Raw genomic sequence first — 24,499 nt, 5'->3', positions numbered from 1 at the left:
AGGCTCCGCCCACATTGACACATTTCGTACAACTCACCTTTTTTTCAGGTTGATTTAATTTATTTACTGCAATTTTACGTTATTCTGTTTATTCATTCAAAGAATATGTCCAGGGAGACAGGTGTACGTCCTACTAAAAATTAATGGAGAACAGCTAATGATATAGTCGATGTGGATGTTGTGAACTTTCGATCGAGACGGTCAGTGTTTCCTTAGAACTGTGTGTGTCTGCCGTGGGCGGGGACTGTTGTGGAACAGTACTGTGCAGTAGAACAATACAAAACCGATGAAGTTACAGTGGAGACGCGTTGAGTGTTAGACGTCTTAGGAAGAACCGTTTTCCATCAAAGAGTATTTTTATTTCGTACGCTGCTGGTGTCGCAACTAAGTCGCAAGTATAATTGTTTACAGTTGTGACTCATTGGGGTTTTATTTAGAAAGCAGGAAGCATTTCTGACCATCTGTTCTTCAAAAACAAACTGATGAGCCACAAACTTAAAACCACTTACCTGTTTTATGAATTAGTCGATCGTTGTACAGTATTTAACGGAGAACACTCGAACGAATCCATGACTATCAAGAGTTTGTAGAGACATGTTATGTCTTTGTGATGAATCACATGATCGATTTGGAAGTTTTGCTGAAATAACAATGTTAACTTAGAGAGCGGACGGACACTGGTACTGCTGTACAGTGGTCATGTGGGTCACACTGACACATCGTCATAGATTGGCTTCTTTACTTGAACGTGTCCACAGTGAGACTTGTGCATCACTTGCACCCTACGTCCATACTCCAGTCTGGGTTGCTTTGTTGAAACTCTTCTATCCTGCCTTATCATCTATGCATGGCATGAGTTAGGTATTGTTGCACAACTCTGAACTTTTGTGTGTTTTTTTTTTTTTGTTTTTTGTTTAATGTCTCAGAGAAGCAGCTCCGGGCATCTGCTGCTCAGATGCTCACATGTTTTGTGTGTCCACGCTTTTCGTCTTAAATCATCAGTATCAGTCGATGAATGCCATTGAAAGGGACATTTAACGAGACAGAATCAGAAATCTGTTGTTCAGCTCTGAAGGATGGCGTCAAGGGAAATGCGAGTTTAAAGCTGTAGTGCGTAGTTTTTAAATGGAATCATTACATTACATTCTTCACACAATGCTAATCCGCTCCACACGACTCTCTCGCTGTTTTTGATTCTATGGCAGTGTTTAGATCTGGTGTCGCTTGGGGACATTCCCATGCTGCACACAGGAAGTCATTGGTTAATATCAAGACAATTGGAGGCAACACAGCGCTAGTAAAGTGAGATGTGTTGGGAGTTTGACTGAAAACACAGAGAAGCACCAAGGAAATTCTACCGGTTTCAAAAACCCCAGTCATTCAGCAGTTTGACAGGATAAATATTTTTTTGACCCCGCCCATCCCTGTATTGCAGGTGTACACACACAAATGCACCCTCAGTCAGGTTTGATGAGGTTCATGTTTTTTTTTTCAAATGTTTCATCATTTCGGTTTATCCAACAGAAGTTACGCACTGCAGCTTTAACACCAAAACCAAATGAACTCACAGGTTCTTCTTTTCTGAAACGGATCCAGCAGACGTTTTGTCATCGTCCTCCATCTCTAAAAGTTGTCACTGAGAGATGAGTTTTAAAAGTGAATCAAGACCCAAACACATAATAATGTTTTCTTCCACTGGTGAAACATCGGAGCGTTTCTTCAAACGATTGATATTGAACACATGTTTTTGACTCTTTAACGCAGATGCGCTGGACCACACTGACCAGCTGATGTGTCACTCAAAGAACCATCCGCCCCCTGCACATGTAAATAAGCCGAACCCTCAAGTCACACATAGTTTCATTATCTGTACTCTGTCAAAGACACACATTCTAACACACGGGGGTGTTTGTTTGCAGCAGTTGTGGAAGGTACAGAGTTTCTCATGAAGGACGTGTTAGGGCTGTCGAAGGCGTAAAGCTATAAATCCCACACAAACATCTCGTCGTGCGACTCCATCCGTCGTCTTCTCTGCACTTTCAGCTGTCTGTCCTTGAAGCTACACTCCTTGATTTCCTTTAAAGAAGTGTCCACGGCGTCTGAATAACACAATCAGTGAGTGTACCTTTAACCAAACACAGTCAGGAACAATCTGAAGGCAAGCTTTATTCCAGCACCATGTTAGCAGTTGCCATTTTGTTTTGCAGGTTTTATTTGAACTTGTGCGTGTGAATGGAAATATTAAGGATCACGTATCCATAACCTCTTAAAGAAGTGGTTGACTTGCACTAATTTAAAAACAGTCATAGGTTTGTAAAGATGAAAAACCTCAAAGTGTGGCATGTTTTATTTGATGTTATGCAAAATCTAATGTCTTTAGAGTATAAGTATTAGAAGTTTTGTTTTTAATGCAGTATGTGTGACAATTGTAAATACTTTGTGTACAATTTGAGATGGTATATTTACTACACTGTATATACATGTGATATTGTATCATTTTGTTTTTGTAAAGCAGTTAGTTTCTGTATAATAATATACAAATTGAACTATTCCAGTGTTAGTAATAAAATGTTTTGCTCTCCACAATGTTTGGATCTGTGTGGTTCTCCAACACCTTGAAATAAAACCCTACCCTGTTTTTATTTATTTTTATGAAAGTTATATGTTGGAAGGTGTTTTTTTTTCTATTTCAAATATCAGATTGGATCAGTGATGTAAATACTGTTTTTCCTGCCATTCGGTTCCACTCTGGGACTATAACTTTTATAGTTTTTACATACTTTTCCAGCCTTGCACCTTTTAGAGCTATTTTCCTCTGAAACACATTTAGACTTGTTATTCCAGTAATAACTTTTTTCCCCACTCAACTTTGGTCCAAGTATGTAGAAAAAAAAAAACATTCCTAACCTGTAGAGGGCAGCATGACGCTTTGAAGTGCGCAGTCTGCCGGAAAACTATTAGAAGAAGAAGACGAAAGATGGCGGAGAGTTGTTGACAACCGCCGTCCGTCATTGCTGCAGTAAGTAGTAACAGCAAAACCACGCTGTTCAGTGTACTGCGTGTTGGACGCCACGGTGAGGTTCAGACGCTGAACTCGTCTAAGTTAATAACTGCATTTATTTAACGCCATATTTCTTTCCACACAGTGGAGTTTAGCTCGCTAATTACGTAGCTAATGTAACCGAGCGTCCACCGAAGGATACACACGCAAAGGTAAGGACATTAACATCCGGTTTCCAAAATAAAACACTGAGAGCAACGAGTGGACGTTTATAAGCACATTTTTCAATTGAAAATAATGAAAGTCCTAATAACTGTATAAATAACTTTGAGCAACTGTTTAAAGATAGTTCTCTAAAGGCTCTGAATAAGAATGAAAATGGATATCTACTAGTGTACAGGATATCGGACATTTTTGCTGTACAATTTTAGAGAAAATTAAAGTTTAATACAACATTTTTTTTCCAAGTTCTGACTAATTTTAGAGAATTTCAAATGTATTACTTTAATTAATTCAAAAGGAAATGTTCCACACTGGCACTTTTTTAAAGATGACTTCAATTATGGTAACTAATGAAAGTGAATTGACTGAGCAATAAGTTTTAATTTACAAGTCATTTAATTTTTGACTAATGAAATGTGACCGTTGCATTAGTACGTGGCTTATCAGCAGTGTCGGATTCTTCATTCAGGGCATGTTTCTCTCTGAGAGCCCCGGCCTCAATGTCCTTACAAATCAGCTAGATGCATTGGATCGCAGGCTTTTTACCGTAAAAGCCTTTGTACGAAGGGTGTTAAAATTCAGCATCAGATAGTTTGACAACAGAGAAATGTGTGTCAGATGTTGGTGAGGTTGTATTTTATTGCAGTTGAATATCCCTGACCTTACGTTTTCCATCCAAGTGTGTCGGGAAAACTATAACCTTCAGTTAACATCAAAACTCAAAAAAATGCTTAGTTTGTCCATTGTGAGCTCAAAAGTTTCACCTAAATTTTACACGTGGACCTTTAAACAAAAACGTAAAGCTTTCTGCCTTTGCTCCTAATTCATAAACAATTGAAGAACATTGCGAAACAAATGCAAATAAAGACGATAAGATTCATATTAAAATGATATATACAGTAGACGGTGATCCGATATATTAACCATTCATTATTATGTTGTTTTTGCACTTTTTTAATGATGCACACATTTTCCTGTGGAGGAGAAAGAATGTCAACTGTAGGTGGAGCTGTCTTGATCCAGACACCAGTGCAGCTCTATCGATACCTGCGCAGATGTTGCAGGCAGTTGCCGACCGCAGCCATGCAGCAGCACTACAAACATGCCATCATACAGGTGAGGTCCGTCATGAGTGCAACAAGCGCTGGATCAAATAGCTAGTTTAACTATTCAAAACAATATTGGTGAAAAACATTTTTGCACAAATTTGCTCAGAAGATCACAGGGATAAATAACCAAATTAATAAGGGCTGAGTTCCATTTAGCTTCCTCACACTGTCCTGATCATCGCAAATGTTATCAGTAACACCTGTGCCTTTTTTCTGCAAAAATGAACTTCATTCTTTATTTAAAGTCTTTATACACTTATACAAACATACTTATTTGACCTTTAAACCTGTTTTATTTTGTTTGGCTCATTCAAGTTGAGCTTTTCACAGTGGACCCTATTTTTCTGAACTTTCTTTAAAAAAAGAGGAACTCTAATGCTTTACTTTTTTGTTTTAAGGGATACAACAGTCACTCGGATGAAGACGACCCCGAGCGAATACAAATGATAATTCAAAGAGCTTTAGTGGACGCCGAATGGATTCTTGATAAAGTAAGGATGAATGTAATTTTAATATTAATAAACCAAAAAAAAAAAAACACAATTACATTTTTACCTCTCACTTTCATTTACAGTACACAAAAAAATAAGTGAGACTCATCAGAATCAAGTGTGTCTACTGCAGTGGACCTCACTGTCCTGCCTATGGACACTCCACCATCTGGACTGTAGTAGCTGGAGATCTAACCACTGGCCTTTGAATCCTGAATACAATAAATTATTAAAGTGTATATATTTAACCTATGGCTGACATTATTTGTTATTTTTTTAATAAAGTAAGTTTCAATGACAGCAGCTCAGTTGTCTTGTTTGTATGATAAGTCTACCAGACAGGAATACAGACAGCCTTTAAAACACAAGTTGATCTGTTTATATTAAGGTTAGAAAGGATATTGAGTTAGTGTGCTGTATTTAAAAGTTGGCATTTCAACCCAGCAAACAAGTAACAGTGACCACAACTTCAAATATTTACATTTTATATAAAAACATAATCTTCCAAAGGGCACTACTCAAAGACGAGTCACTATTTGTGTTTTCTTGTTTGTATAAGACCAGAAAGACCAGAGAGAGTGGGATCAACTGAGCATCAATATCAAGTATTTTTTATTGAAACAATACATAATAGCACAATGTAAAAATTTGCTCCCCTGCCTGTCAGGCATCTTTACGGCAAAACATGTACATACATTGTGCGACAATATTTATTCAAGTATAACCGTTTGTCATGTGATTAATGAATGAAAAGACAATACATACAACGGAAAGAAAAAGAAAAAAGGGTCTGTACTCTTCATGTTTTGTGCCCTGATTTGTTTTACCAGAATAAGGAAATAAAAACAACACAGAGGATCAAATGAGAATATTCAGTCTTTTAGAACCAGGACACATTTACAAATGCATGCACATGCAGAATTTTGATTCATATAAAAAGTAATAAAACTAGATATCCAGGGTCATATTTAAGTATAAATATTATAAATAATATTGTTTTGTATAAAATGCTCCATCTTTAGTGTTGGTCTAAGATGTTGAGATATTAAATGTGAACAAAACAATTCAAGTTTACAACACTGAAAATCCTCAAACCTGCTGACCCGGGCACAACACCACTTTGAGAGCGACAGGATTTCTGTACATGAGTCTACTTATCAGCTGTTCATATAAACACACATGAGAAGTGACACAGGGAACGATGCACAGAACCAGGCTTGATAGTGCATTGCAGTTGTACATGGAGGTCATTCCATTTCAGTTGGAATGCTGACAAAAGTCGCGTTTTTTAAGCCACCAACTTGTTGAATCGAAAGTAAATAAAAGTGGGAAGTTTAAAAAAAATAAAAAAAGGTTGGTGTGTAATTTAACATGAGGCCTGTTTTGTAGAACTGACATTTTGTTGTGTTACTCTCTATTCACTAAAAGAGCGAGCACAGTGAATTGTAAAGCTACGTGGAAACCAGTACTTAACTTTTATCCACGTGGAACAGGAGTTCCGGGAGCCTTGCATTACAGCGCCACATACAGGTCTGGCATTTGGAGTCAGGTTTTGTGTGTATGAGGACAGTTCTTAAAACAATTGTGTGTTTGTGGAAATCCTTTTAAGAACGGACTTAGGTTGGCTTCTAATTGTAGACTTTGTCAATGACCAGAAAATCCGGTTGTAAATCATGTTGTGTGAAATAGGCTGTAAACGGCAACAGAAAAAGTATATAAATAGAATATGTAGGTGTTCTGTTGTAGGTGGAGCTTGAGACGGGTGCAGCAGAGCGGTTCTCTGATGTAGGTTTCATCCAGAGAAATGAGAGGACAGGCACTGCGGATATACACATCTTCTGCTGTCTCAGTCACATCATTATTTCTGCAGAATAAACTGGTCGATGAACTCGTTCTGCTCCGACTCCACCTTGGACAGCGCTTCATACTCGATGCGATATCTGAGTAAAAACAGACAGCCCATAATGAACAAGTGACCCACAGGAAATGTGAAGACAGAAAATCTTTTCTGATGACAAATAACTAATAGTTAAAGAGATCGACAGTGTCCTGGGTATGTATTGTAGTGCTTGTATTCATCGTGCAGAGGAGTCGATGTGATGAACTGGTTCATGTTTTGTCAGACTGCCTGTGTTAACACTTAAGACTTTGCACTTGTGGCAATATCTACTGTATTTCTGGGACTCATTGCTGTTGCTGTTGTTGACACACACACAAACAGTTTACCTTTCAAGTTGCATCTTTTTCTCTGCAATGAGAGCCTGAAGCTGTTGCTGTTGAGCCTCCCTCTGCTTCGCCACTGACTTCAGCAGGTTTCTGGCTCCTATTGCCTGAGGGATAAGAACACATGAGTTATACTCTCGCTCTGGTGAGCAAACAGAGATCTGGGTGGCTTTTATGTTACCCAGTGGTAGATTAATTTTGTAGTATTATACAAAAAATAAATAAAGCTTGGCATCCATAATATTGACATAACAATTATCATGAGAACACTGAAAGAAGGTGGACAATAAATCACCAAAGATAAAAAATTGTGGTATATCTTATCTTTGGTGATAATGATCTGTTTTTGTCCTTCATAACTTTCCAACTACAAGACAAAGAAGGCAAACAACTATACACAGCTTTACTCTGTTCCAAGCTTACTTTGATCTTTTCAGTCTCCGCTTCTTTTGCCAGCTCATCGACCAGCTCAATGAGGCCGCCTACTATCTTCTGAAACTGGCCAATTTCTGCAACAAATAAGAAATTCATTCAGCTGTTGATATTGGGTGGGGGAAACAGATGAAGCCAACAACAAAATCTTCAGTGCTTACTGTCCACAAATTCTTTACACTCCTCCTTGAGCTCCGAAGTCTTCTGGCTGACATCGGGCTCCAGCACTCGAAGCTTATTGAGTTCATCAAAATAAAAGCCTGCCTCTGATAACGGGTCTTTAGCCATGGCCACAGGCCCTATTACAGAAGAGACAAGAACAACGGGTAAGACAAGTAGACAACCCCCACAACTTCCAGAGTAAAAGGTAAAAATATAAAAGGAAGAACGAATTTATAAAATAGCTTTACATCTGAAACAGACATAGATAGATAGACTTTAAAGCAGACTTAGGTCCACAATAAACATAACGACAGAAAACACAACAAGAAATAAAAGCAAACAAAGCAAAAAGACCCCTAATATGTTTTCAGAAAGCGGTTATACCAGTGTTTCCAAAGCTGGGATGTGCAACATGTGTCACTAATAGGTAATGCTTGTCTGGATTAAAATAACTCTATTTTCAGACTCACTGAGTGGACAAATACATTTGTACATTAGACTTCATAAAACCACTTATAAGGTGTTGACTCAGCAGTCACAAACACTTCACTAGTACTAGTCCATCTGGGCCTTAGACTCTAAGGCTTAGAGCATCATTATAGGTAACTTTCAGGCTCTGAGGGCATCCTTTTTTATAATTAGACCATAGATTTGCAGTATATAGTGTGATACAACATGCTTTAAACAAAGAGAGACTCGCTCCATCAGTGCAGGAACCACATTTGCGACGCTGACCACAAATATCCTCATCACCTGACAGTTATTACTGTGTTTGTTCTGCACCAAAACCCACGAGCAAATGTATTGTATATTACTGTCTACTTGGCAATAATACAGATGTTTAATTCTGTAGAAACTCACAGATAGCACAGTAACACCTGGTGACTATGACCCAGCTATCGCACAGTTATAAGACATGTATGGTAAACACTGACCTCTGTCCCATGACGAGCATATGGTAAGACGAGCGAACCGGTGCGTGTAAATGTTAGCATTAACATGGGGTTGTTGTTTAAAGAGATTACCGAGCTATTAGCAGTAGTGTACATTTGTTCGTGTTAATAACAGTAAGCTCACGAAAACGTGAAATTTCATTTTGTTTCCACTATCCGACCTCACCGAGCCATGTTAATGACAGCTTCAGCGATAGCTACTTTTCGTTAGCCGGTTCACTAAAGCCACTCGGGCGCCTACAAACACACACTACCCACGCCAAGCTTACCACTCTCACATTCAAACAAAAAATAAACATTAAATGTGTGTCTTACCACTTTGCCCTGTCACCACTGCCTGTGTTGTGTGACTATGTGGCACCACAGTAACTAACAGTAACGCAACAGAGCAGCTCCCCCCTCCCCTCCGTGTTTAGGTTTTAATGGCGGCTGACAAGTGCATTACCGCCACCTACTGGAATGGAGTGTATGCCTGTATATCATCCATGCTGTATATGCTCTGTGCATATATATATATATATATATATATATATATATATAGATAGATATAGATATATATAGATATAGATATACATATATAAAATATGGAAACATGTACAATAAAATAAAATAAACAGTAATTTAAAAAATGTTTTATTGGAAAAAATATTTTTTTTTTTAAAAGGAAAGGAAAACTGAAGACATTCCTCCCATATAGTGTACCGATAAATAATATATAAAACCAATAAATACATTTGGCTTTGTTAGTGCATATGACAATGATGAAAAATATGAAAATGTCCACTTCCAAAAACCTGCGACATTACAGAATAATATATATTTCTGCTTTTTTTCTGCAAAGATCATATTCAGTCCTAAACATACAATCATTTTGAGGGTTTTAACCCTTTAAATCCAATCCAATCTTTAAACGTCAGTTTGATTACATTTAAAAGATTACAATCCTGTTAATTATCCTTACAAAAGCAGAACAAATTTAATGTGTACTATTTTTGTATCAGTTTTTGGAAGTGGGAGGGCATTTTTGTCCTTTTTGGAGGACAGGGTCGTCACAGAGTAGTAGTACATCTTAAATCTTAAATGCATCAAAGCCAATATATGTATATGTATATGTATATATAGATATATATGTATATATATATCTATATATATATAGATATATATATCTATATATAGATATATATAATATTACAACAGTGACATCAAGTAATCAAACTGGCACTTTTACACATTTATTGAATCTATTGACACAATTATTGAATGTTTGAGAGTTTAAGAAATATTAATCTGTAATTTTTTGGAAGAGAACATTCTTGCAATAAATTAAACTGATGCCTGAGGGTTAAAATAATAAGTGACTACCAGTTTAGGTATAATCAAATAAACTGTATACAAAGAAACAATAATACATGTTTAGATGAACTGATAAGAGGAATAATTGTTCTAGACCTTATTGAGCCCCGCCTGCAATACCTCAAAGATCCACCAGTGGGCCACACTCCGCGGAACACTGCTCTGTAGATGTGGGTGGGTTCAGCAACTGGCAGCGCGCATTACTGCCTGCGGGGGGCAGCAGAGTACTCAATGAGCCGTACATTAGAAGGAAGAAGAAGATAAAGAGGAGAGAAGTTTTAATGAATTCTTTTTAAATAACTCTTCTTGTAACGGTTGTGGATTATCTGTCATGAGGCTTTAAGGAAATGTTCATGTTGACTTCAACAAGAGCAGACAACTATGAGCGCTCGGTAAGTACATGTCGAAGGTCGGTAAAGTGACGCCCCGCAGTTTAAATTACATTAACGTAGAGGCAGAAAATTGTCATTTCTGTTCAGTCGAATAGACGCAACTGTATTTTAAACATTCTGTAACTGCTAATAACGAATTATACTTTTATTCATTTCAAAATCCGCACTGAACTACATTTGTAACTATCTTTGGCTGCTTTGTTGTCTCGCTTTCACATCGAAAATTGGTCCATTCTTCACAACATCATGATCTGACATCAGCAAAATAAGTGAATGTAGCATCATCACAGTAATATACTGTTGTGGTGAAGAATGTGTAGATAAGAGTATTGACGACACAGAGTGGTCACAAGTCTGTAGTGACGAAATTAGCTAAATACAAAGTTAAGCCTTTAGGAGCAGGAAATGAACTATTAAAGAGGCATGTTTTTAAGTTCGGTCTGTAACATTTCTGTCACTCTGTTTACTTTCTAAGTAGGCTAACATCAGGGTTTTTGCATTTAGCTGGGTGATTTATAAATACGTTCTTCAATAAATATGGTCTTGTGTCATGTCAAGTAAAACACAACCACTGCCATTATAATACAATATTTAAAAATGTATATCCATAATTAGTGATCTACAACACATGTCATTGGTCCACATTTACTGGACCTGTAGTGCCATAAAGGTTAGAAATTCATCATCAAACACTCACATTGTCGCTGATTTATCAGTTATAGGTCCAGGTCCATAGAGTATAGGACAGAGGTCTCAAACTCATGGCCCGCAGGCCACTTGGCCCCCCAGTTAATTAGTCATGTGGCCCTCCACTAACCTTGGAGCTATAATGAAAAAATAGTGGCCCTTGACCTCCTTCCCAAGTGTTGTGTTGTTATCAATTGGCATGAACAAACAGTGAACAATATTCTTATAATTATAACACATTTATCACATTATTAAATGTATGTATTACATTCAACATTAAATTATATGAGTGGTCTAGTTTTTGATTACAATTGTCTACATGTTATTATTTCTGTAATTTTTTGTCATTTATAGATTAATTTTCATGTTTGTTTTGTGAGCTGTATATATCATTCCATATCAAAACAAAGACTTGTATTTTGAAATGGTGTGCAGAATTATTATGAACAGTACTTTTTCTCCCAAACGTTTGGCCATCTTTTATATTGCCGGCCCTCTCCTGACCAGAATAGGAGTTTTCTGGTCTTGCTCACTGCAGGACCTTATGGACCTCATGTCAGGTCCAAACCAACATTGACCTTTTCTGTATAATTTATAGCAAAGTTTTCTGCTCCATTCCAGGATTTCAAGTGTTGTCTGGAATGATCTGTGGCTGTGATAAGTTGTGGTGGCCTCATCAGTAGCTGTCACCACGGCGGGGGACCTTCGAACCTCCGTCTGCAGGGTGATCATCTTCCTCCAAAAGGACATGTCTGGAGACAGCTGCCTGCCCCAGCATCACGCCCAGTCCGACTCCCCCTCCCCAACCAATTCTCTGGTCTCCCCCAAAAACAAAACTTGCAGTTATGGAGGAGCAGTTGGCCTTGGTAACAAGTATGTCCGGATTAATGTTGGTGGGACCCTGTTTTACACCACACTACAAATACTGACAAGGCAGGACTCCATTCTGAAAGCCATGTTCAGTGGAAAGAAGGAAGTGTTCACTGATAAAGAGGGTGAGTCATCTGTGAACTTCAGACACAAGCTGACTGTTCTGTATCCATCATGACTATAATTCATACTATAATCAAAAGTTTAATACTTTAACTTAAAATAAGATTTTACAATTAATCAATACGAAACTGTGATACTGATGTTTAGAGAGTAATGGTGGCAGACATATGACTTGTTTAAGACCCCATACAGACCTGCTATTCTGACCTTTTGAGATCTGACTGCACAGAATTAAGTTGAGTGGTTCACACTTTAAAAATGTCCTGGATGTGTTTCCTATGACCATTTGTGACCACTTCTTACTTTCCCCACTTAAAATGCAAATACACATAAACCTAAATTCTGACCACAATGGCCAAATTATGTTTTTAACCAGTCTAGATTGTTTGTTTGAGTCAGTGTGAGTTTCAGGTAAAGAGAGGGATAAGTGTATTGTGATGTATGCAGCTGAAAATACATTATATTGAGTGGTGTTTATATTGTGGTCGTGGCTCCAAATAAAACTTTTAGGTCACTGTGACTCTGCAGCAGGTCAGAGGACATCAATGGTTAATGTGTCCTGATGTCAGACATTAAGAGCTGAAACAATTACACAATTTGTCTATTATTAATTGTTTACTAAATGAATCGTCAACTATTTTGTTAATCGATTAATCGTTTGAAGCTTTTTTCATGATTAAAAGAAGATTTCTAATTGTTTCAGCTTCCTCAATGTGAATATTTTCTTCATTTCTTTGCTCCATATTACAAAGAAATCATTAAAAGTGAATAATTTTGATTTGCGGACAAAACAAGACATTTTAGAACCTCATTATTTCCAGGTTTGCCGAACACTGATTAACATTTTTTTAACGTTTTCTGACATTTTATGGACCAAACGACTACTCCATTAAGTGAAAAAATAATCGTCAGATTACGATACGATACGATATAATGCGATATGATATGATATGATATGATACGATATGATATGATATACTTATTGTCCCACAATGGGGAAATTCCCAGTATTACAGCAGCAAAGAGATAGTCACACAGCAAAAGAAAGTCACACAAATGATATAAACGTTTGCACAGCAAACAAGGAACAGCAACAACAGGTGCACGGTGGAGCATAGAATTGTCACATTGGATGAAAAATTGAATAGTGATCACAGTGGTGACTGGGTCTGCTGGGAGCACTGCTGGTTGTTGTAAAGTCTTACAGCAGCAGGAAGGAAGGACCTTTGATATCTCTCCTTCACACACTTGGGGTGAAGGAGCCTGTCACTGAAGGAGCTGCTCAGTGCTGTGACAGTGACCTGCAGGGGGTGGGAGTCATTCTCCATCAGTAATGTTAGCTTTGCTGTCATCCTCCTCTCTCCCACCACCTGCACTGAGTCCAGGGGGCAGCCCAGCACACAGCTGACCTTCCTACTCAGTTTGTCCAGTCTCTTCCTGTCAGCAGTGGAGATGCTGCTGCTCTAGCAGACCACCCCAGAGAAGATGGCTGATGCTACCACAGAGTCAAAGGTCCTCAAGAGTGCTCCTTGCGCTCCAAAGGACCTTAGTCTCCTTAGCAGATGGAGTCTGCTCTGGCCTTTCTTGTAAAGTGTGGCCGTGTTGTGAGAGCCGTTTTTGTTCAGGTGAAAACCCAGGTACTTGAGTCCACTCTCTCAATGTCCAGTCCCTGGATGTTCACCGGTGTCGGTTGGGGGTGACCTGGCCTGCGGAAATCCACCACCAGCTCCTTGGTTTTCCCCGCGTTGAGTTGGAGGTGATTCCACTGGCACTAGTCCACAAAGTCCTGGATCAGTTCTCTGTATTCCCTGTCATCGACATCCGTGATGAGTCCGACGATGGCAGGGTCGTCAGAGGAGTTCTGCAGGTGGCAGGTGGGGGAGTTGTGTTTGAGGTCAGCCGTGTACAAGGTGAACAGGAAGCAGCTGTGGAACTCTTTCCATCTTCAGGCTCAGGTTGAAGACATGCTCCACAATCCCACACAGCTGATCTGCACAGGACCTGAGGAGCCTGGAGCTGATGCTGTCGGGACCCGTTATTGATTATGAAAATAATCATTTGTTGCAGCTGTAATGAAATGTTGTTACATCTCACACGTGTCCCACATGTCCTCCACATGCTTAGTGCAGCATTATCCCTGTACATTCAGGTCCGAGAGAATGTTACTTAAAGGTTAATACATAATAAGGCTGTGGATGTGTCTATTTTTTTTCTATATTTCTACCACGGTCATGACTGAATGTCTTCATATTTAACAAAAATGTCAGACACGTGTTTTGAGAAATTGATTTTTTTTAATTTATGAGATCAGTCAAATGAAAACTCTGCAGTATTGACTTGAAAAAGGGGATGGTGACATTCCATTCTTAACATGATCTTTTTCTGTTTAGGTTGGATCCTGATCGACCGCAGTGGGAAACACTTTGGCAGCATCCTGTCCTACCTACGTGACGGCACAGTCTCCTTACCCAAGGGCTGTCATGCTGTCAAGGAGCTGCTCTCTGAGGCAAAGTATTATCTCATTGAGGGTCTGGTGGAGCTCTGTCAAAACACCCTGCAGGTCAGTTACACCCACACTTACAGTAAGTTTTCTCCACAATATCCACACCTGCAGACAGTAGTGTATGTTTTCTCGTCACACAAACATATGAGGGTCTGCATGAGCAGATGTCCATGACATAAATGTTGATGATTAAAAATATTTGCATATAAATCTCTTGTGAAGTTCCCTGAAATAGTGTTTTTTAAAAAGAAAAATATAAAGGACAGGAGAGCTGTGCAACGTAATCAAATGGGACATTTGACCTGTTTATTTAGTTAGTACTTTTCTGATAATGTGAGAATCAATATTAATGTGTGCTATACTATCATATACATGTGCTTTTCTTAAAATGCTCTAATTAGGAAGGATACCTTTAACTGTCAGTGTATGTTGATTTATGATTGACAGGGCAATAAAGAGCAGCCGCTGTGTGTTATACCTGTGCTGACCTCCAGGAAGGAAGAAGAAAAGCTAATCCAGACATCAACCAAGGTAAATATGAGAAAATCGTATAATAAGTGAATCTGAAAAATAATTTGTGAATCTGGTCATTTGTTCTTGATAATTAAAAAAAATTATTAAATATTATATATATTGCCACAAAAAATTAGCAGTGGAGTAAGTGTGCAAACTTTACCTCCTTTGGCAAATTTAGAACAGATACAGATCATTTTACCTTTATTTAGACTAGGGCTCACAATATATTATAATATGAATCTGAAATCACTGATGTTTTCATTTAATGATTTACCAGACTATCAAATAAGTCCCTGATTTATTTAGTTGTCGATCACTGCGTTATAGAAGCCTCTTTGGCATCGGACACCGCTTCAAGCCTCAGTTAAGTCTCTCCAAGTGTTGCACACTTGCAGATTATCTCTTTCTTGCAGTGAGAGCCTCCTCAGTTCTGCTGTAAGCTAAAATCAGCAAGTCTGTCCTCAGATGATTATTTGGGTTTAAGTTGGGCCATTCCAGGACAGTCACAGATGTGTCCTGAAGCAGCGCAGCAGTGCTGTCTCGAGTATGCTGCAGGATATTGAGCTGTCTCCCCAGTGTCAGACCATATGCACTCTGACATTCTGTTGGTGTGACTGATTGGATCTTGGTCCCTGCCAATTTCTAGACACATCCCATGGCTAATTAAAGCAAAGAGTGTCTTCCTTACTATAGTTTTTAGTGCTACAGCAGAAAATAATGTTTTAAATGACTTTTAAAAATGTCAGAAATCAAGTGTAGGTTCAGGTACATCCCTTTTTTGCTTTGTTATGGTTGTATAAATGTATATGTGCAATGAGATCCTGATCATTTATCGTTTGTTCTTTAATAGCCAGTGGTGAAGTTGTTGTACAACAGAAGCAACAACAAGTATTCTTACACCAGGTGAGAAAGCCACAGCTTCCTTCCTTCATTAAAGACAATTGTCATTTTTACTTCTTCAAGATCCCCAGTGAGGCTCCACAGAGTGGAGTAAACAATGAAGCTCTTCTGTTTGTCGCGTCCACAGTAACTCGGACGACAACCTGCTGAAGAACATTGAGCTGTTCGACAGGCTGTCGCTCAGCTTCAATGGCCGCGTCCTCTTCATCAAAGACGTGATCGGAGATGAGATCTGCTGCTGGTCATTTTATGGTCAGAGACGCAAACTGGCTGAAGTGTGCTGCACCTCCATAGTCTACGCCACAGAGAAGAAGCAGACCAAGGTGACCATTTCTGTTTTTTAATAAAAGCAAAGAAGACTTTATGTTTTCGTTGTCAAAGCTTTACCTAATTTGAAGGTGTCAAATCAGCCCAACCCTGTGTATTTATTAAACTGTATAAGAGGGAGCTCCCTGTCTGAGGGAGCGTTTGTGTGTATACAGCAGTCGTGCAGGTGCGGGTGGGGACAAGAAGTATTTATCCATTCAAACTGCTGAATGACTGGATTCATTGTGCTTTTCATAGGTTTGCAGTAATACCCCCAACCAAAGCACAGTTAAAGTAAACTAGGATGCACACAAAAGTTACAGGAATGAAATGATCAGAATGATTCCTAAATGGATTAAAAAATGCTGTGCAGATTTACAGTATCTATTATAAATCACAATGAGAAGTCGCTTCCATAGCTGTGAAATTCGACTGGCTCTGTATCAGTGCTGATTTAGTGTGATTGGTGTTTGTTTTTATGTTTGCGCTGCACTTTTCTGTGCCGTCACCTTATTCACATTATAGGAATGGTACATGTGTGGTCTGTGTCTGTCTCAGGTGGAGTTTCCTGAAGCTCGCATCTACGAGGAGACTCTCAACGCGTTGCTGTACGAGACGATGCCGCTGCCGGACAACACCCTGCTGGAGGCCACTCGTCGGAGCTACAACACCTGTGGCTCTCTCAGTGAGGAGGAGGAGGGACCCGGAGGAGCCGAGCACCGTGTCCGTCGAATCCACGTCAAGAGGTATAGCACATACGATGACCGGCAACTGGGACACTGAGACTGAAACCCCAAAGCACTGGGCTAAATTCAGCTTTTCATATTGACGAACATTCAAGTGCCGATTCTCATGTATTTACCACTGCTATCCAAAAGAATTTCAAAATATGGCAATTTATTAAAGAGTTATTACTATTGAAGGAATCACAGCAGATACTTTTTCCACTTTACGTGTACTTCATTAGTGTTGAACAAAGTAATATTGTTCATAATCATAGCACTTAGCATCTGAATCAGCTGCAGCACATGTTTCACACGATTGTATTTCCTTTTCTTTTTTTTTAAATGACACATTTACATTTACAACAGGCTTTTGTTTGCCAAACGAAACCGTTTTAAGTTTGACCAGAATTGCCTCCAACATGCTTGAATGCATGTTACCATTATGCCTTGTTTCTATTTGTGAAGATGAAAGTTGTGATATTTCAAATATTGTTTGACTTATGTGAATTTTCAGTAGACAGGAAGCTGCAATAATAGGAAATTAAACCAGCAATACTGGTGTTTCACTTTATACTAGGGCTGCACCTAGTGAGTATTGTCATTACTGATTATGTTCATTCATGTTCATTTATTTGGCCCAGAAAATGATGGAAAATGTTGACCAACTAAAAATGACAATGTTTTTTTTAAAGACGCTCGTATCACAGCACTTTTCGTAAAAGAAACGACAACAAAAGGTAAAACTGGTTAATAAATGATCAGAGTAGTATTGATGGTTGCTAATTGATGAATTGTTGCAGCCCTACATTACAGTGTAACAAAATATCTGCTCACTGTGACTGTTCTCTGCTGTTCCTCTGCTGACCTCCACGCAGGCCTGCTCTGCAGCCGTCACCAGATTAACCAGGTGAACCAGTCTGATTTAGCACCACTGGCCAACAACAGGAACCAGAGCCAAGTTAGCATCAATAGGCTAATTTTGTCTGGAGGAAATCATCAGGAATAAAAATAAATAACCTTTCTTCCGTTAAGAGCAACGCAACTCAGAATAGGACTGTCAGTATGCACTCAGTTGAGATATTTACTGGATGTTATTGATTGTTCTGAGGTTTAATTTGTTGTTGTTTCCACATGAGTTCTAACACATCCAGTAAAAGAAATACACTCTTTGATCTTGGTGCCTTAATACTAAAATGCAGTGGCCTTAACAAGGAAACACATGAGTGGACATCCCTGATCTCTGATGTGACCACTTCAAAAATTTCCATTTGTTTTGCACACTCACATATGCAGTCAAACCTGTATATACCTTGTTAGATTAGAGATTGTTTGTTTTCAGCCTTGATATCTTATAAATAAATGTTTCTTAAACATAAAGACTGATGATGTGGTTACTTCAGTTATAGTTCATGAAGCTGCTGTCATTTCACCCACAGACTCACCTCGTCAGCAGAGAGCACCAAGTCTTTGTGGAGCTCTGGCTCCTGATTGTCGCTGTTTGTAGCCGTTTTGCTTCAATGTTGCTTCAAAGTACAATGTTGCTGGTGTCTTCTTCTGTGTGTAGGACAGTGGCGACAGCCCAAATAACAATTTTCGGTTCCCAGAATGTTCTGTGAATGTTGCCTTTTAGGACTTTCTAACGTTCTCCTAACGTTGTCTTCTACTGGCATGAGGGCGTAATAATTCGAACTGAGTGGATAAGGACAGTTAGACAACCTTGATTAAATGATTACTCCTTAAAGATTTATTTTCATATTTATTAAATTACTACTATTTCACCAGCCCAAAAAATACAAATCAAATAATAAATATATTCCTCTGTGGTTCATATGTACAATTGTCTGTAAAAAAAAACAAAAAAAAACAAAAAAACATTCTCAGAACGTTTTTAATTGTAAAAATGTAACCAAAAAAAACAATCGTACAAGAACGTTGTGTGAGAACGTTTCAGTTTTTGGTTGCCTAGGCTTCTTCATAACCTTGAGGGAACGTTAGTTGTTGGTTCTGTGTCTAACTAACGTTAAGAGAACAATGGGCTGACGTTCAGAAGGGAGAGAAACTCAAAAACAGCGGATTCTGTTGGTTGCATGTGCAGCTTCTGTCCACACGGGGGCACAAGAGGGACGTTTAAGAACAAGGACCACCAACATACAGCAGGATTATACTGTAGCACGAGCTATTTTGTGTCATGTTGCTGTGACGTCATTTATTTTGCAGCAGGCCCTCCTTGACTTCAGGATGACAGATATGTTCTTCACAGGAGATTATTATACAGTAGCATCTTCACTGATCAGCTGCAGCGCGCGCGCGCGTGTGTGTGTGTGTGTGGTGTCAGGCCTTTCATTTAAGAGATCTGCATTTGAATGAGCTCATTAAATGTAGTGACGTGTTTCCTCCTTGAAGAGCTGTGTGTGTGTGTGTGTGTCTGCTCAGTGAGCACACCAAACCTGTCTCTGCAGAGAGTCACACACACACACACACACACACACACACACGACTGAAGGAAACAAAGGATGCTAAAAATAACTTGCAGGCTCTACAGGTTGGTGTGTTGGATGCTGAGAGCCTGCGGGCCGCAGGCTGGGGCGGGGCGGGGCGGAGCTGGATGCTGCGTGAGGCTCCACTGATTTCCTTCCTTCCTCCTCCTCCTCCTCCTCCTTGTCTCCCATTGATCAGTATTTGTAAGGAAGGCGGACCCGCTGACGCTCAGCTGCGTCAGAGTCTAGTCGAGGGAAGGAGGCGAGGAGGAAAGGAAAGAATAAAAAAGGAGGCAGGGTGTGAGAGGAGAGGCCGTGGAGAGAGCGGACTGAGCCAGTGTGTCAGTGACAGCGCTGAGTCGTGCTCACCCTGACTGACCGCGGCGGGTGGACGGACATGGAGGGATCCACGGAGGAAGAGTTCAAAGAGAAATTACTATGGACCGTCAAGAGAGAGGTAAGCGCTGCTGCTGCTGCTGCCGCTGCTGCACGCTCGTTATTTTTTATTATTATGCCATTATTTCCCTTCCAAGTCACGACGTGTTGCATTGACACGGAGCTTGTCACATCACAGTGTGGAGGCCTTTCACGTTTGTGTTTGTGTGGCTGCATTTTTGTTTCCAGTTTGGTAACAAGAGTTAATCACACCGCCGCTGCTGCTGCTGCTGCTGCTGCTGCTCCTGTGCTAGATTTTTATTGTAATGTGTTTTTATTTAATTTAATTATTATTTATTTAATAAATGTGCTCCTGTTTGTTTCATGCAGCAGCAGTCAATCAATCAATTAATCAATCAATCAATCAATTTTCATTTGTAAACTCCCATATCCACAAATCAGTTTTCTTCACAGGTTTTAAAAGGGTTGAAAACCTTCTTCTGTCCTTAACCCTCAGCAAACATGAGGCAACATTTAACAATAGAAGTAGTCTTACTATACCAGAGGTCTGCAACCTTTACTAGGAAAAAAAAGCCATTTATCTTCCCTCTCCACCCAAATAAAATGAATATCTGGAGCAGCAAAACCCGTTTGACCCATAACATTAACATCATATCACATATAAGTGTTTTTATACAGATGTACTGTAAACAAAATAATGATTGTATGTTGCATTAAGAACTACAAAAAGAAAACATTTCATTGCTGTTTATAGTCAACCTTTTATAAAGTGGAGGAAAAAAACCTACTTTGAAATCAAACACAGAATTATGTGCAGTAGACCTAGTCCTTCTATTGTTTGTGGAAATTAATGAAATGAAAAGTCACTCACTTTGAAATAAATAAATAAAGCAATATTTGGATTTTTATGCAGTTCATGCTGAAGAAAAACCTGGCCGGCATAAACAGATGGACAGGACATGTTTTGTCATGTGTTTGAGTCTTCAGTGTCACACCTGGCGTCGACACTGGATGTGAGGCACAAAATATTAAAACACTTATTTATCACCACATGTGGCTCGAGAGCCACAAGTTGCAGACCCCTGTACTGTTCTGTTAATACTTATTTTAATGTAACGTACTTCAGTGTGTTCACTGAATCTTCATCAAAAGAACCAATAAAATGAGTTGTGTTGCAGTGGTGGAACTGTAAAATAGGCAAATGCTACAGTAAGTAAATGAATAATAAATACAAGATAAAAGCATTTTTAACATTTTAATATTTAATTAGAATAATTACACTGAATGTTAGAAGTCGTTATTGCTCATTTTCACGTCACGGCAGGGATATCGCTGTCTTCGAGTGTCTCGTGTTTACGACACAGGAAGAGTTTTGCCTGGGGGGGGCTTTTTCCGAGAATGCTGTTGCTAGGCAACAGCTGTGCCAGCTAGCATGTGGGTATGTTTGATGTAAAGCAAGGAATCAAGAAGACGGAGGGAAAGAGAATCCATTTGGGAAACATTTCTTTAAGACAAATTAAGTTCTATTATAAAAGTACAACATATTAAGTCACCAGCTGCTGAAAGATACTCTTTAAATGAAGCTGCCATTTTTGTTAACATCAGCAAAAATGTCACAACTTGACTGATGATTGTGTTACAGAGGGGAGGATGTTATTTATTATTTACATTGACTTAATATCTGTTTAAGTATGGACATGTTGCTACTTCTGTTATAACATTCAAGTGATTTAAGTTTATTCTGTATTTATATCTGGAAAGCACTTGGTGTCGCGTGTAACTTCTTTTTAAATGTAAACAAATGTAGATTCCAATCACTGTCAGATGACTTCTCACAATGGTGAATGAGCACCACACGGGCTCTCTCCGTGTTTCTCAGCATTGCAGTGTTCAGGTTTTTTGTTGCTCGGCGACATTCCCATGCTGCACACAGGAAGTGATTTGTTTTGTGTCCAGACAGACGGCCGAGGCGACGGCAATGTTGAGCTAGAAAAAAGTGAGACGCCTGCAAACAGGTCGGAGTGGGACTGAAAAGTTTCACAAGTGAATTCCGCTGCTCAAAGGACCTGGGGGATAAACATTTATTGCCTCTGCACTGCAGCTGTGTGCATGCACACAAACACTCTCATGTCTTCAGTTGTTGTTGTTTCATCATTTCTGTTCTTGAAAACAAAACAATATGATTAGAACAATAATACATTAAGTGCTGAAATGCCTTTATCCTTCCTTCACGACAGCATCAGATGGTTTTATCCAAATGTGACGTATGTTGTTGTGACATGACATCCTGTCTGCAAACATGGAAGCTCTGCTGGCGTCACGGTCCTCTCTGTGTGAAGTGTTGGTCAGCAAAGTCTGCTTTTACCAGCAGGATCAGTGTCCACAGCTCACTCACTGCTTCAGGCTGTTGTTCCCAGTGATTAATGTTTCACATCTCTCCAGCGAGCAGTAAGCTATTACTCCTTTAACCTCTCTGCACCCACTCCCGTCACAACCCTGATGCTTCCCTCACACAAAGCTGCGACCCGCAGTCTAACGTGAGTGGAGTCGGTGAAAGGTGTGGGTTTGTGTCGCCGCCTCAGTCTGAGCGAGTGCAAATGTACGTGCTCGCTCCGTCATTATAATGAAGAGGAAAGGTCATACTAAAAATATCAGGCCAAAAATCCATCTGACAGTGGGGCAGGGGGGAGAAAAGGCAGAAAATTAATAATCAGTGTTGCGTGAACTTTAAGGATTCCAGGCATCGCCTTCACTGGCTGAGCCGTCATTAGTTCTCATCCATGGCTCTACTGTAATCACAGAATTTCTTTTGTTCCATGACCAAAGAAATCAGACACGGTTACTAAAGCCTGCACATGTAAAGAGTAAGGCACCACTTCACATTAATACTACACTAAAGGATTTGTTGCATTTCATTTTCTTCCCTTCTCCCATAGAAGTCACCACAGTGGATTTTTCCTCTTTCCATTGTTTCAGTAGTACACTGTTGCTCTCCTGGTGGCTGGATTAGGCAATTTGAGATTAAGTGTCTTTCTCATGGGCATAATATTATGTCTGGACTAGAGCAGTGGTTCCACCTGAGAAAATACTGAGCTCTTTATCACCATTATGGCCAACGTTAAAAAGCAGTTGTGTAAATCAGTCGAGCAAAGTCAGCGACAGACTTCTCACAGGAGGCAGATTTATTCCCAATCAGATCATTTGCTCTCATCATCTTCCTCCTCTTCCTCACATATACTTCACACACTGGTATAGTGAAATTAGAGTATCATTATTTTATTTATTCTTTTTTTGTTGTTGTTATTTGTTTCATTTTCTACACACTTAATGGTTTACGATGAGGTTATTCATCAGTTTGTTGAGACTTAAAGTAAATAAATAAGATGTTATAACACATTAAATGAAGTGTGACTGTGATTTGCTGCTTCCTAAATTAGTGAGCCCATATGTCTGTGCACTGTTAAGCCTGATATGTTATAGATTACTCAGCATCTGCTCCAGTGATCTTTATACTTTATAATAAGGCGTTTTTTCTTTCTTTTTTTGCAATTTATAAAGAGTAGTTCGACTGAGGTCCTTTTTATGTGTAGGTTTTGGCTCCAGCTTCCCTTTTTGACCCTCAAGTGGAGGATAAAGTGATAGAAAATTGGTAACTGGATACATTGTTTAATGTATAATGGATACCTTATATATACCAAAATCATTGGGTATGCCAAATCATACATTTTTTAAACATAGGTATAACCCTGCTGTAAAAAAACGACTGACTCCTTTCCCATTGTCAGGAGAGAAGTTTAACTTTTATCCAGTGAGTCATGTTCGACATCACACATGCAGCCGAGGTCATAAAATTGCCGATTGTATTTATTTACATTGCAGACAAAAGCCAGATGTCAGTGAGTTTTTTCAATCAGGAAAAGGAGATAAAGAAAAGCAACCAGAGTTTAAGTTTAGAATAAAAACACTATTCAGGACACTTAATGAGGTTTCATTGTGGTTTGTAGTGAGAGCAATTTGTGCTGGAACGACACAATCTGTCACAGTTTTGTATTATTTTCCAAGACCTAGACAAAGGCTGTTCTAATACCAGTGACAATTAGACAAATCGGAATCTAAACGCACCACAGGGTTGAGAGAAACTGCTGTCAAAGCTCCGTCCCGACAGAGAACAAATAAAACCTGTGACGCGTGAAGCCCCCTGGACGGAGACTAGCCTGAGTTTAAATCACACACAAGAAAGAGACAACCTCGTGAGCTGAGAGTCAAAACACCAGTGACATAGTGACACGTCTGTGGCAAAGTCTGGAACAAACAGCACCCAGAGGAATATACACGCAAATTGGCTAATGTGTGTGTATGTGTGTGTGTGTATGTGTGTGTGTGTGTGTGTGTGTATATATATATATATATATATATATATATATGTATACATATACATACATACATATATATATATATATATATATATATATATATATATATACACATACATATATACATATATATATATATATATATATATATATATATATATACACATACATATATACATATATATGTGTATATATATATATATATATATATATGTATATGTGTATATATGTATATATATATATATATATATATATATATATATATCCACATTCTGGGAATGAGGT

The 24,499-nt window shown here is 38.9% G+C and overlaps 4 protein-coding genes across 11 annotated transcripts in view; 3 read left to right on the top strand and 1 right to left on the bottom strand.

The window, feature by feature from the left end:
- The first annotated feature begins 2,947 nt into the window (after positions 1-2,947).
- lyrm9 (LYR motif containing 9) lies at positions 2,948-5,123 on the top strand. 5 transcript variants are annotated; one of them, XM_058634171.1, is made up of 5 exons: positions 2,948-3,019; positions 3,147-3,213; positions 4,206-4,339; positions 4,731-4,823; positions 4,907-5,123. In XM_058634171.1, the coding sequence occupies exons 3-5, from the start codon at positions 4,214-4,216 to the stop codon at positions 4,919-4,921; spliced, it is 234 nt and encodes a 77-aa protein (XP_058490154.1). In that variant the 5' UTR covers positions 2,948-3,019; positions 3,147-3,213; positions 4,206-4,213; the 3' UTR covers positions 4,922-5,123. The 5 variants fall into 5 exon arrangements, with proteins under 5 accessions (XP_058490154.1, XP_058490157.1, XP_058490156.1 ...); XM_058634174.1 differs by having other exon boundaries at positions 2,952-3,019; positions 4,209-4,339; XM_058634172.1 differs by having other exon boundaries at positions 2,975-3,074.
- A 284-nt stretch (positions 5,124-5,407) lies between these two features.
- ift20 (intraflagellar transport 20 homolog (Chlamydomonas)) lies at positions 5,408-9,052 on the bottom strand. Its single transcript, XM_058634169.1, has 5 exons — positions 8,909-9,052; positions 7,640-7,777; positions 7,470-7,555; positions 7,050-7,153; positions 5,408-6,763 (listed from the first exon to the last, which is right to left on the bottom strand). The coding sequence occupies exons 2-5, from the start codon at positions 7,764-7,766 to the stop codon at positions 6,682-6,684; spliced, it is 399 nt and encodes a 132-aa protein (XP_058490152.1). The 5' UTR covers positions 7,767-7,777; positions 8,909-9,052; the 3' UTR covers positions 5,408-6,681.
- A 1,120-nt stretch (positions 9,053-10,172) lies between these two features.
- Positions 10,173-18,339, top strand: tnfaip1 (tumor necrosis factor, alpha-induced protein 1 (endothelial)). Its single transcript, XM_058634168.1, has 7 exons — positions 10,173-10,338; positions 11,647-12,020; positions 14,409-14,578; positions 14,969-15,052; positions 15,888-15,940; positions 16,065-16,260; positions 16,802-18,339. The coding sequence occupies exons 2-7, from the start codon at positions 11,774-11,776 to the stop codon at positions 17,024-17,026; spliced, it is 975 nt and encodes a 324-aa protein (XP_058490151.1). The 5' UTR covers positions 10,173-10,338; positions 11,647-11,773; the 3' UTR covers positions 17,027-18,339.
- A 1,325-nt stretch (positions 18,340-19,664) lies between these two features.
- sgsm2 (small G protein signaling modulator 2) overlaps positions 19,665-24,499 on the top strand; it is a 65,050-nt gene continuing 60,215 nt past the window's right edge. For 2 of the 4 annotated variants that reach the window (XM_058633863.1, XM_058633861.1), the window contains exon 1: positions 19,665-19,902. In XM_058633863.1, coding sequence (XP_058489846.1) covers positions 19,843-19,902 — 60 coding nt within the window. In that variant the 5' untranslated portion in view covers positions 19,665-19,842. The remainder of the gene's footprint in view (positions 19,903-24,499) is intronic. The other 2 variants (XM_058633862.1, XM_058633864.1) reach the window with 2 other exon arrangements.

The sequence above is a fragment of the Solea solea genome, chromosome 7 (assembly GCF_958295425.1).
Source record: "Solea solea chromosome 7, fSolSol10.1, whole genome shotgun sequence".
Classification (NCBI taxonomy): domain Eukaryota; kingdom Metazoa; phylum Chordata; class Actinopteri; order Pleuronectiformes; family Soleidae; genus Solea; species Solea solea.
This window is presented reverse-complemented; position numbering and strand designations above follow the sequence as displayed.

What these genes read in the sequence shown, in the direction of transcription:
- lyrm9 (XM_058634171.1), top strand. Translation starts at nt 4,214, where the DNA reads ATGTCAACTGTAGGTGGAGCTGTCTTGATCCAGACACCAGTGCAGCTC. An exon ending in ACAAACATGCCATCATACAG is followed by an intron (nt 4,340 to 4,730) that starts GTGAGGTCCGTC and finishes TTTTGTTTTAAG; the next exon opens with GGATACAACAGTCACTCGGA.
- ift20 (XM_058634169.1), bottom strand. Translation starts at nt 7,766, where the DNA reads ATGGCTAAAGACCCGTTATCAGAGGCAGGCTTTTATTTTGATGAACTC. An exon ending in GTGTAAAGAATTTGTGGACA is followed by an intron (nt 7,556 to 7,639) that starts GTAAGCACTGAA and finishes TATTTGTTGCAG; the next exon opens with AAATTGGCCAGTTTCAGAAG. An exon ending in CGGAGACTGAAAAGATCAAA is followed by an intron (nt 7,154 to 7,469) that starts GTAAGCTTGGAA and finishes CTTATCCCTCAG; the next exon opens with GCAATAGGAGCCAGAAACCT.
- tnfaip1 (XM_058634168.1), top strand. Translation starts at nt 11,774, where the DNA reads ATGTCTGGAGACAGCTGCCTGCCCCAGCATCACGCCCAGTCCGACTCC. An exon ending in TAATCCAGACATCAACCAAG is followed by an intron (nt 15,053 to 15,887) that starts GTAAATATGAGA and finishes GTTCTTTAATAG; the next exon opens with CCAGTGGTGAAGTTGTTGTA. An exon ending in CAGAGAAGAAGCAGACCAAG is followed by an intron (nt 16,261 to 16,801) that starts GTGACCATTTCT and finishes TGTCTGTCTCAG; the next exon opens with GTGGAGTTTCCTGAAGCTCG.